The sequence below is a fragment of the Pararge aegeria genome, chromosome 14 (genome assembly GCF_905163445.1).
Source record: "Pararge aegeria chromosome 14, ilParAegt1.1, whole genome shotgun sequence".
Classification (NCBI taxonomy): Eukaryota; Metazoa; Arthropoda; class Insecta; order Lepidoptera; family Nymphalidae; genus Pararge; species Pararge aegeria.
The window spans coordinates 12577484-12591370 of NC_053193.1; the positions used below are offsets into that span (position 1 = coordinate 12577484).

The 13887-nt window shown below is 34.8% G+C and overlaps 1 protein-coding gene across 1 annotated transcript in view; it reads right to left on the reverse strand.

Annotated features, from left to right (window-relative positions):
* The window catches only part of LOC120629642 (Down syndrome cell adhesion molecule-like protein Dscam2), a 70886-nt gene extending 57621 nt beyond the window's left edge, over nt 1-13265 (reverse strand). Inside the window, exons 1-2 of the mRNA XM_039898637.1 lie at nt 13082-13265; nt 7057-7276 (exon numbers count right to left, since the gene is read on the reverse strand). Coding sequence (XP_039754571.1) covers nt 7057-7276; nt 13082-13088 — 227 coding nt within the window. The 5' untranslated portion in view covers nt 13089-13265. The remainder of the gene's footprint in view (nt 1-7056; nt 7277-13081) is intronic.
* Nucleotides 13266-13887: the final 622 nt, after the last annotated feature.

Consider the following 13887-nt stretch of genomic DNA (forward strand, 5'->3'; position numbering starts at 1 on the left):
CTAAGAGCAAATACCTGGTCACGAGTATATAGAGATATGGTGCGAAATAAATAAATAAAATAATAAATATACTACGACTATACAAACATCGCCATCTAGTCCCAAAGTAAGCGTAGCTTGTGTTATGGGTACTAAGATAACAGATGAATAATATACATAAATACTTATTATATATAGATAAACACCCAGACACTGCAAAACATTTATGTTCATCATACAAATATTGTCCAGTGGTGGAAATCAATGGTGTTGAAGACCTCTTTTAAATATCGTAATTATGAACATAAAGAGCGCTGTGGTTTTAAATTGGAGGCCCCGGGGTCGATTCCCGACAGGAGATATTTGGCAATTTATTATTTTCAAATTTTCTCTGGTCTAGTCTGGTGGGAGGATTACCACCCTACCGATAAAAGCGTATAATGTTTGTAAGGGTTAAATATATCTGCCATCTTCCCAAACGTTAGCCCGCTACCAACTTAGAATTTCTGACTTCAACTGTAATAAAAAAAAAAGTAAAGAAGGCATTCCGTCGTCGGTGTAATTTAGGATGTAAAAGTTTTTTGGCCACATCTCTTGGAATAAAGGCCTCAATTAATTCCTCGAGAGGAACTCACCTACTCACCTCACCTAATCGATGGAAGGATAAAGTTAAATCAGTAACACATCTCCACAACTGTGGTTAATTCCTAAAGCTCCTTCCTTTTTTTGGATAACACTGAAAAGTCTAGCCCGAATTGTTGCAAAATAACATAATCCAAATCCAAAGATAATTAGGATAGCATGTTTTGTAATAAAGCAGAATAAATTTTAAATAAATGAAGATCTAGGTCTTCCGATAATTTAAGGTAATACTTACGTAGCCAAAGCTCGCTTGTCTTAAAATAATTTCTAAAAGCTTCTTATAACAAACTTATTAAAGTTCCTTTCAACGAAGTTTGGAACCTTTAATTAGTTATAAAATATCTTCTAGAGCGCAATTGGGCAAAGTTCTTCAACTTTACTGTAAATATCATTCTATGGTCGTCAAGTAGTTGGTCAACTACGGATCACAAGTTCCTGGTTTCGGATTCCCAACTCGAGCCTGAATTTGAGCCCAACTGAGCCGTGCATATCAGTCCATGTGTTCGTGTGTGTCCTATGTTTAAAAAACGTGTAATATGCATGTTGTTAGTGCTCTTAAATAAATAAATAAATAAATAAATTTTTTAAGGGTAACCCAATAGGTTCCCTATTAACATTTCTCAGTACCAACCACCCTGGAGTCGGGAAATTGACGATCCACAAACCCGTACCTCGGAGAGCACGTTAACTGTCACTAGCATCGTTAAAGCCTAACCACCTGCATTTGGAGTAGTTATAATTAATCTATAATTTTAGATCATAAACACACCACTATATTTAGTATAAAATTGGATTGGTTTCCTGGAAGAGATCGCTATGTAGCGATAAGGCCGCCTAATTGTATACTTTTTGTTTAATTTTTTACTTATAATTTGTTATGTTTATGTGGTGTACAATAAAAGTGTATTTATTCATTCATAATTTCATAGTATATATACCACTACATATAGTATATATAGTGGTGTGTTTATGCTCTAAAATTAAATAAGAACGTATTTAGACTCAGTTTAGGCTGTTTAATGCATTTTTAGTTATTAGGCGTTACGCTTTCACAGTCTATATCTACTTTACATTGAATTATAAATAACTAGCTGATGATCGCGTTGATAGTCTGCGTTTATTACTTTTTTTTTGAAATGCCGTGGGAATCATATGTATTCCTAGTATAAAAAGTACCTTATATTACTCTCCAACTAACGTGATGCCAAAAATCAAGTTTATTGGTTGCTTACAAACAAACAAATATACCTAACTTTACGCATTTATACTATAAGTAAGGATTAATGAATCAATAAAGAATGGTTTTATAATCAAATCGTATATAATCATTTAAATAATTAACCAAAAGTTACTAATATTCAAGAAATACTTTCAAGTGCAAAGCGAACCCTGCGTATTATTTGGACGTCAAATTTGCCAAGCCGCTTACATAAAGTTTGTCAACTCGTGTAATACTTAACGACATTTACTGCTAAACTCCTGAAATAATCCAACTATCTACGTTAAACTTTATTTTAAATATCTCACCTCAAGACTAATTTTAACTTTGGGAGAGAGAGAGACTTTGGGACCGTGGGGTCCGGAGGCAAGAGCCCTTTTCATAGAATTATCGAAAAGGGTTATCGAGTCTTCCGGTGATCCTATAGCGGGTAGTTACCTTGACCAACGAATGAGTTTGGCCATCCAAAGGGGCAATGCTGCCAGCATCTTAGGAACTGTGCCTCGATGCGGTGGTTTCGAGGACGTTTTATATTTTATTTAGTTTCAAATATTTATTTATTTATTTATTTATACTCTTTATTTGTACACCACTCAAGCAAAGAAACAAGACAAAAAAAGAACAAACACATGAAGAATGAAGCAGGATACAAAAGGCGGCCTTATCGCGAAGTAGCGATCTCTGCCAGGCAACCTTAGGATTAGGAAAACTAAAAAGAAAACAAATAGGTGGGGTACACTATTTAGTACATACATACAAATATCTACATACTAATACATAAACCAGACTACACAAATAAAAAAAAATTAAAAATACTATTGATAAATATAAAAAAATAAATATACTAATACATATCCTAATATACCATAAATACTTCAATACGAGTTTGAGTAGATAAATAAATAATAATAAATAATAATAGTCGTCTTTACTGAGCGAGATAATGAGCCTTAACAGCATTTTTAAATATGCCCAATGACTTCGACTGTCTTATGATCAATGGGAGTGCATTCCACAATTCAGTAGCTTTGACAGTGAACGAATGCTTATAAAACTTCGTTTTGTGGAACGGCATGCTCAAAGTCAGCGCACGACTCGATCTAAGTTCAATAAAATAAATAAGTAAATAGTTTATTTTAGGTTATATTTATAAAACAATTATATTAAATAAATATATTTAAACTCCATTTCAGTGAATATGTTTATTTGAAAACACAACTTAGCAGAATTTACAAAAGATTACCATACATACAGTATATTTTGCTAGTCGGTAGTAAAATGGAATAGTTATGCAACGAAATACGTTAGCGGAACTGTTTGCAAAGTAGGTAACTATTCGTAACTTCATATGAAGACTACATTCGTATTCAAGACATTTTTAGTATTCGATGGAAAATTTGAAAATATAAATGCAGTCTCAATGATTACTTTCCCATTTAGTTTATTTTTGTTCTTTAGCATTCCTTATTCCTACTTTAATATGAGGTAATGTGAAAGTACCTTACAATCATCATCATCATCACCATCATCATCATCATCATCATCATCATCATCATCATCATCATCATCATCATATACCCATTACTGGCCCACTACAGCTGAGGGCACGGGTCTCCTTTCAGAATGAAATGGGTTTAGGCAGTAGCCTTGCACGCTGGCAAAGTACGCAGTGGCGTGCATAGAGGGTATTATTATTATATTCTATCATTTATTCTTTTTCATTTTTTTTTAATTCTTAACAATGCTTAAAAATAAAATAAAAAACACTATTCAAAATTTATGAAAAAAAAATCATCCACTCTCCGCTTGCGGGGCTTTTGAATGTCCAAGCAACCGGCGTTTCAAGGACTACTGCCTTCTGTATCCGACCCTTGATCCAACAACCAAGCAAAAGCTTCTATTATTATTCTTCTTATATTATAACAACTCTCAAATTTGTACACCACATTAAGAATTATACAAGAAAAAAAGAAACATAAAAATAGAAGTAGAATACAAAAGGCGGCCTTATCGCTTAGTAGCGATCTCTACCCGGCAACCTTAAAATTAGGAAAGAAAAAGAGCAGAAGTAACTGCAGGTGGGACAAAATATAAAATAAATACATACGAATAACTAAATACTAATACATAAATAAAATACACAAATACGTCTAGTATATAATAGATATTTAAAAAAAACACTAATAAAAAACTATGTACCATATAATAAATACTTAGATAAAATTTAATAAATAGTATTAAACATCGCCTTCAGTTGGACATATAATAACACTTAAGGGTATGCACAGTGTATGCAAATAATATAGAATGAACAAAATCTCTAGTAAGAGTTAAAAAAAACGTAAGGATAGGCTTTGTAAGAATTATAAAAAGTCTACCCTAAGTTTTATTGTAGTTTTTTTCTTCATTTTATATCATCTGCATACCCTGGACGGATTGGTAGACGTCACACGTCGTTAAAAACATTATTGCGAACTCTCAAGCATCCAGGTTCCCTCACGATGTTGTCCTTCACCGTTTAAAGCAAGTGATATTAAAATTGATTAAATTAAAACGCACATAACTCCGAAAGGTCTGTGGTGCGTGCCGGGGCTCGAACTCGGACTCCACGAAAGGAAAGCCAAGGGCTTATAATATAATAATAATAGCTCCCTCCTCTTCCTGCGGTTATCATGTATTGACGGACGAGTGGCGCAGTGGGCAGCGACCCTGCTTTCTGAGTCCAAGGTCGTGGGTTCGATTCCCACAACTGGAAAATGTTTGTGTGATGAACATGAATGTTTTTCAGTGTCTGGGTGTTTATCTGTATATTATAAGTATATATGTGTATTATATTTATAAAAAAATATATTCATCAGCTAACTTAGTACCCATAACACAAGCTACGCTCACTTTGGGGCTAGATAGCGATGTGTGTATTGTCGTAGTATATTTATTTATTTATTTATCATATAGGGCGATTAAAAGGTAACGTAACGGAAAACGTGCCGCGTGTTCTGTGCTACTACTACAATCTGCTGCGATCACCAACCCATCTACTCAGCGTGTTGATAACTGGCAAACCCTTCCCTTGAGTCCAGCAGTGGACTGTTAAAGGCTTGTAGCGACACATATAATGTATTGCACGACGACACACGAGGATTCCGCCCGTTCTCGCCACCATTGGCAGTCGTGCTTGTGCGTACAATAAACAATACCAGTGCTATGACGTGTGTCATTTAGACACCCATATAGGGCATTGGTAAAGTGGTGACCCCGACGTTATGGTGACCGCGACGTGAAATGCGTAGAGGTAAAGTGGTGACCCCGACGTGATGGTGACCGTGACGTGAAATGCGCAGGGGTAAAGTGGTGACCCCGACGTGATGGTGACCGTGACGTAAAATGCGTAGAGGTTTAAGGCTATTGATGAACAATAATTTGTTCATTTGCATAAAAATGCAAAGCATAAATGGGACCGACTTAACGTGCTCTCCGAGGTGCGAGGTTTGACAAACGCCAATTTCCTAACTAGGGGCTTGTGATGAGTATAGCATGTTTTTCTTATCATATCGTACTCCTGCACCGTCAAGTGATAGTTTAATGCCTCGAAAGGAAAGCATGGTTATTGCGGAATTCCATGATATGAGACTTAACAATAAATCATTGTATATTCAACATCGTCTGAGGATGAAACCTGTGTAGAGGGTACATTGCCGAAGATATGTTTGGTGTGTAGTAATTCCAAAATAGTTAGTAAAATTCAATTCTTATTGAAGAAGTTCTAAATTGCACTATACTCTCCTCCTTTTCGCGGAGTTAAGAAAATTAAGCTTAATTTTCATGATAAATCTGTACTTGACTAACGTGGTGGACTACCCTCTAAGCCCTTCTCTCTTCTTCTCTTCTTCTTCTCTACTTGAGTGGAGACCGGTGCCCTATAGTGGGCTGGTTATAAGTCTATAATAGTGATGAAGATATTAACTAGCCAGGAAATTATCTCAAGACCTTCATCCGTAGTCGAACACGCTAAGCTAACAGACAGTGTTAAATTATTGGATAGAATCAGGCGTTACTTTGCGGATATCCATAATATATTATGAAAATTAAGCTTAATTTGCTATACTCCGCGAACAGCAGGAGAATCTGAAAAAATAAATTATTATAAATTACACCATACAGATTCTCCTGCTGTTCGCAGAGTATAGGAAATTAAGCTTCATTTTCATAGTATTAAATTATACTCCATCTATATTAAATAGTATAAAATATAAATGAAAGAGTTACGCAGATTGGAATACTGCTACAGCTCTTTGCCAATAAATGCAGTATGATCACTTTATTAAGGCAAATTAAATGCTATTCGATTCGATGACCTAATGACCGGTAAGCTTTAGAGAGATGACCCGTACTGGGACTATACTCTATAGATAGAAGTTGGTTGAGTAGGGGATTAATAAGAGGATCGGGGTGGCTATTGGAAAGGAAGGAGGCCACTTCCATGATATTACAAATATAGCAAATGTAGTACAGTGTTCGCCGAAATTAATCCAGGATACCTGTTCTGAAACTTTCCTGACATATCCCAATTTCCATCCGTTTTCAGAAATTTAGTTAGACGATGTTAGGTAACAAAAGGTAAAAGGTAAGAAATAACAATTCATTAATACTCGTACGAAAATATTTTAAAGTTAATTTTATTAAACACGACACGTATAATTGGTAATAAACCCTATCTAATTGTAATACCTTGATGTATCTTTTACACCTTAATCTTTTTTCTATTACCATAATACGATAACCCAAAGTGAACCAATCCCAATAGACACACTTTGTTCCGTATATCAAATGAATTTAAAGTGCAAGCAATAAATAGTCTGTTTTTATTTTTATTTATATTAATTTCTTAATTTCCATCTTACTATCTAACACTGAATAGGAATGTAAATGTCACGATTCGCTAGCGCCACCTACCTATCAATGTCATTCGCTTTCGGACTATTCCCGCTAACGTACAACTCGGCGCGGCGCGAACTTTTTATTAATTCGTGACTTTTCTATGATCCACTATATTTGACTATCGCAGCATCTACACTTGAAACCGATGATATGGCTGTAATTGCGTACTTTTTTATGAAATCTTTGTTAGTTAGTTTTGACCATGATCCATGAAATTTAAAACACAAATTGGCGGTGTTTCTTACAAATGATATAAAATGTATAGGTGTATACTGTACCTCAAACCAGGTATAGTCGTTATCACTTGTCCCTCAGCAGTGACCCAATGGACATCGGGTGTGGGGTGCCCGGAAGCACGGCAGGCCGCGTACGCGCCTCGCGTTGCGGGCCATAGCACCCGCGACGGTGGCTCCACCACGAAATGTGGCCTCTTGTCACCAGAACTGGCCGCCAGGCCAACTGCCAATGTAATGCCGATGATCCATTGTATTTCTTGGCCTGGTAACAAATTCATTTAATTAGGAAATTAAAATATAATTAAGTTTATACTCTTTTATTCAAATGTTTACTCATCATTTATAGTTTAAATATGCTCCAAGGTACAGCTGCAGACCTTTTTCTAGGCAAATTCCTCAAAAGAGAGAGAAATATAATTGGAGCATAGGCCGATTTTACTCTCTACGTAGTTCAGTAAATCAAGTCTTCATGAGATGTACCACACCTACTCGTTAAAATATCGGTTTACGCCAATATTCTTCTCCAACTCGTGCAATCTATGTATAGCATACCTCTATGTCAAACAAATTAGAATAATCCCTGGATCCTCTCTATTCCACAAAAAACCCACTTAGGCAACAGATATTTAAATGTCAAACATGTATACCTATACTACACACCTTACTTTGCATACATTCACTACACACCCGGTATACATATCTACATATACAAGGCACCATTACGAACATACCTACTTGCATGTTAAAATTATAAATTTTATTTTAAATGTCCTTTTGTTAAAACCTCTTCCTATTTTCTCGTTGACCGTTTTCCTGTATAATTGAGAAAGGCTGACTACTGAAACACAGTCTATACTAGTTCAGTAGTCAATGAATTGTGTTGTAAATGAACCTACCTAATAACTATAACCTATAAATATTATATACTCAATAGAGAGATAAGACTCAAGTTTTTAGATTTATATACATATTTGTATTTTGTAGTTGCTATGGGTACAAAATGTCATCAAATAAATAAATAATAAAAAATAAAAAAAAATAGAAAGCTGCTAGCATAGCTAATAAAAATCCTCACTTCGACTAGATAGTACATAAAATAGAGTTTACGCGAAAAGAGTCACAACTTTTATGACCCCAATTAATCTGTATTTTTACTATTTACGGTAATATCCACACTGCAGAGCATAAATCGAGGTTGACGTGCTTCCTCCCAAGAAGCGTTATTTAGTGCGCTGCGAATACGAGCTCAAAAACTAGTAGAGATTTCGAAGTTTCAGGTGTCATCGTAAAATTTAAATATACGAATTTACGCTCGGAATAATATAAGATTTTGTTCAGCATATTTTTGCTTAATATTTCAGCATAATCCAACTTGTCTGGTTTGAATAATACTGTTCGTGGATGATCTATAACTACGTCTCATATATTTATATATACATATGCATAGGTAGGTCATAGGTGAAAGCGATGATAGCCCAGTGCTAAGGACATCGGCTTCACTTTCACTTCAAGTTCGAATCCAAGCACGCTCTTCTAAATTTTCTACGTTATGTGCGTATTAAGCAATTGAAATATTACTTGCTTGAAAAAACACATCGTCATTTAGTACTGCAGTGGACTGGCATAGGCTTTTAATAATTGATGATGTGTTCAATATTTGTAGTAATACGTACTTGCACAAAGTTGAAAAAGGTACGTGAGACCCATTCCCACATTTAGAGTAACAACTTTGCGCCATTTTCTATAAATATGATTTCAATTCTTTAATGAGTATTTAAGCTACACGTTGTTTTTTCTGTTTGTAAATACCTAAAAAACGCGAGTAAATATTATCTCTTTTATTAATAAAGTAAGACGGCCATGTAAGACTGTTCCACCCCTATGATACCGCGTTAAAGGGCTTGAATCCAGGGTAATCAAAAATATTTAAAACTAGCAGACCCGCGCAACTTTGTCTGCACCAAGTCGGTTATTAGGTACAGGTTTAATATCTTAAAACACCTACAAACTAATTGCAGCGCCACCAGGTCCAGCTATCGCATCGTGTCTATAATCGATACTGAGTCCAAAACAGATTTTTATTTAATATTTGTCTGTCTGTATGTCTGTATGTCTGTCTTTCCGGGCATCACGTGAAAACTACTGAAGGATTTAAATACAATTTGGTATCGTTTTAGCGGGTATTCCGGGTCAACATATAGGATACTTTTTAGCCCGATAAACAATAAGTTTCCTCCGGGAAACGGGATGAAAAAATTATCAATTTTTCTTCATAGCTCCGATAAATTTAAAGCGATGTTATTTAATTGAAAGTGCATACTAACAAGCATGTATTGTCTAAATTTAATGAAGTTCTGATCAATATTGTCGGAGATAAAGGACATAACTATCACAGATACTAGCAAGTCGCAAGACATATGATACAACAAATGCATGCGTACCATCCTGCTGATATTATAAATGCGAAAGTTTGTGAGCATGGATGTATAGATGGATGAATGTAAGTGTAGATGGTTTATAGGTTTTAGTATATATTCTACTATGGTTTCCTGTGAATTGGCAGAAAAATAACGATGTTTTCTGAAGATGTCTTACCCACTTAAGAGTTTTACTGGCGTACACCGCGAAAGTGATTGATGATACATAAGAGTAATGTACTAAATGTTTAAAGTAATCGTGTTTATCTACAAAAGAATCCGCGAGGCTATATGTCTAACTGTTATGGTTAAGTCACAAAAACTTAATAATAGTTTTTCTTTAAAAATACGGGTATAATCGTAAGATGTTGACATTCCTATCATGATATAAATCCTTATTCAAATAAATAGTTTTATAAATATTAATTTTGATATATATACCTGCAAATTCCTTTTTAAATTATTCAAATTGAACCAATCGCTTAGAAGTTGCGACGGGTATAGAAACGCAAAAAGCAAAAAAAATGTAGCGGGCCGCCCGGCCGCGAATAACATAGTTTGGAAATAAAACTGGACGGCTGCAATTCGTTTCTAGGTTTTTTTAAGATATTAAAACCGATTAATAACCGATTCGTAGCAGACGAAGTTGCGCGGGTTAAAAAGCGCGGAAGCTAGTTAAATAATAATAATAAATTTATTTCATTAACAATTACATTCGTATCTTAATTATTATGCTGAGATCTCCTTTTAAGCATATGATATACTTGTACCAGGAGGTCTCGCTCTTCTCTAATAAAAGGTGTACATTGAGCTAATTTTTCTAATTTTTCTAATTTAACTGTATATTATTCAGATTTTTTTCAGACCCCTGACAAATGGACAGATAACATCAAGTGAGTCGCAGGGAGCCGCTGGATCCAAGCACAAGCCCGTGGTAATAAAAAACTCCCTACAAATGATCACTGAGATGATGATTAATAATCTCTTTATTTCAGCCATAACCCATAGTTATACATTTAAAAATTATTAGTAATATCAAATTAAAATTAAAAATTAAATTAAAATTAAAATGCAATAAAAATATATAAGATGCCATGTCATAAATATTAACAATAAAAAAAATTACAATAAATAATTAAAATTCTTTAGTGTTTGGTCCGTGTGTGTATACTTAAACCCGCCCAGTGCTTCCTTGATGGGCTAAAGATGATTATATAAAAACTACAAAATAATTTATAGTAATTGTATACCTTAATGGAGAAAGTGGTGATAGCCTAGTTAGGACTTCAACTTCTCTTAAGAGGGGACTAGGATATTAAATAACATTTGCTTGGAATAGTTCGTTTAAAGATATCAAGATATAGACAGCGTCTTTATTGCAATATTTAGTACAGAGCGGGTCAAAGTAACCATACCCTTTTAACAATAATACCTTTGTACTTTCCAACAATACAAAAAAACGAGCAAACGGTACAAAGGTATCATTTCTTTGAAGGCGAGTATTTGGTATATTAAACCTCAAATATACCCGATTCGAACTATTTGGGACATTTACAAAATAAGGTCAAGAGAATATGCGCTTTATTGGAAGATTTGAGATTTTACCTGAACAAAAGTGAATGGAACGCCAGCTTAACGGTATTTCTGCCGACCTTTTCCAATAATAGGTTCTGCTTTCTTGAGACACAAATATATTCAATTTAGATTTTAATACAAAATTACAAGAACATATCTCTTTTAAGATGTGGCACAATAATTTTTGGAAAACTTTCAGAGTCAGAGTCAAATAAATATTAGTTCAAATAAACCTAAGGAAGGCCCTTTTCCATAAATCAAAAGAAGAAGACGAAGGCACTTTTGATGTATTCGGTACGCTTAATTTTTAATAGGTTAGCCCGCTACCATCGTTGACTTTATCATCACGTACTACAAGGTGAGATTGCCTTTCTAGCCTTTCTATTTTTTAGGAATAAGTGTCGAACAATGGAACACTAAAAATTCAAAGACTCATCCTCGCACTTTTTACAGATACGAGGTCCAATTTAGTACTGATATGTAGGCAATATTACTGGATGCCACTGATAGTTTTTTTTTAATTACTTAACAATTATTCATTGTAAAGTCAACATCTCCTGAGGATGCTCCGGTTTCGGAGCGAAACGTGCGTAGAGGCTATATTGCCGAGGGTCTGTTTGGTGAGATTTAAATGGATTGAAGAAATTAAAAATTTCACCAGTTCGCGGAGTATAGTGAATTATGCTTAATTTTCATAATATATTATAAATTTCCGCAAAGTAAGGCCTGCCTCTACCCAATATTTTTAATTTCATGTTTGTGAGATAATCTTTGATCATAATCTTTGTAAGGTAACCTAAACTTAAGTACGTAGGTAAATGCTCACCTTTAAAGGAATAGGTCCTGAAATGAGAAATTATAACAATGACGCAACTGAGAATTAATGTCACTATAGTCACACTCGGGATATTAACGCCCCACTTCTGTGCCTAGAACCCTTTCTTATAGTTTGGGATTGATTTGGGTTGACAACGCCAATTTCCTAACTCCTAGCTAGATATTGGGGATTGCAGAAAACCGTTATTTAATCATTTTTTGTTAGATTCGGAAATCAAACCTAGGCAGCTGGTAAACATACTAACCAATAGATCACGGAAACTTTAACTGAAAGAGGGTAATTTATTACTGAAATGAAATAAAAATAATATCTTTATACCATTTATTCAGTTGCAATGGAATTAGGAAAAGTTTTATAATGAAAGTAGGCTTCACAACAAAACAAATGACGTATTATTACCGCTTTAAAGCAGTTAATTATAGATATCTTGCGAAACTTACCATAGTAGCTCTTATCTTCCCTTTGACATAAAGATAAATTATTCAAAAAGCCAATTCCGTTTACAGAATCTACTAAGACGCGAAGTGTCGGGTTGCGAAATATGAATATGAATGTTCACGACTACTGGTTCGATAGGTTGAGTTTAAATAAAAAAAAAAATGTGTACCAGTAGACAAGTTTGAAAGTTCTCAGAATGAGGGGCAGTAATTTCTAACGTTTATTTTGAAAGTGGTGCTCATTGCCCGGTTTCGGCCAGCTTTCTCTAAGTAACATTTTCAAGCTAATAATGTTATTGGTATATCACAAAAAGGGGTTTTAAGTTGGCTGCTAAGTCGGAGTCAGTGAGTCAGCACTCAAACAGATATCAATGGCTAATTTATAAGTACATAAAATATCTATTAAAAACATTTAAAAATAACTTAAAATTTTGCATACGGTAACTGCAAACTAAATGATTTCTGTGGAATGTGGAAATCAATTACAAAATTGATTTAGTTTTATTTTTTATGCAAATTGTATTTGAAAGTGTATACAGATTAATTTAATTTGTTTTCCAAAATATTATTCCCTTCCGTATTATTGACTAAAAACAAAACTAACATGCATAATTCAACTTTAATTTATTGTCATACATCTTTTAAATATTAGTTTATTGTTTATAAGAAACCATTTAAAGCTAATTTGGCCTAGTGGTTTTAATTATTTGTGGTAATTATGTGAGTTTTTTTGAATGAAGTAGTAAATAGAGATTATTATAAATTTAAGTTAAGAAAAAACCGATTAGGTCCGAACAAACCTTTCATCCCGCAATCACTGCAAACTATTCCACGTCATTATCAAAATACACAGTCAATCATCCATAATCAACGAACGCACTGCATCGAAAAGTACTCCATTTTATTTTGTAATACTCTACGCGGTTCCCGACGATCGCAAAACTTTTCCCTCTAAACCAGGGAAATATCGAGCACGTGCATCCCGCGTGGAGATCGCGACTGAACTGGGGGTTGTATACGCGTGAGGGCAGCCACCCTCACTCCAGATAATAGCTGTGCTGTTACGGGGAGGTTCAATTAGATACAAGTGTAGAATCTACAGCGTAATATTCACTTTTCGCAGACACATACAAAACTTGCAAGTTGCAATGCTCCGAACTGGGGTGCTGATATTAGCACTTTTGAGCCTTTAAAGTGCATTTTAAATAGCATCCCGTAAATTTAAAATGTATGAACAGTTGCAACCGTTAACTTCCGTTTTAGCTTCTGAACTTTTACATTATTTTATACTACCCCACAATTTCGGCCGCGTGAACTAAAAGTCGTTACGTTTTTTTTTTCCACCACTAGCCTAGGACTGGCTAGCCTTTGGCTGCAATCTCACCTACTGGTAAGTGATAATGCAATCCAAGATTGTAACGGGTTAACCTGTTAGGGGTCGTGTAGTTATATTTAACCCATACCCCTAATCGGTTTCTACGTGACATCGTACCGGAACGCTAAATCGCCACGGCCGCAACCTCCCACCAGACCAGACCGAACCCAATTAGGTGAGTTTAATATAATTGTCATACCCCTAATAGGTTAGCCCGTCACCATCTTAGAC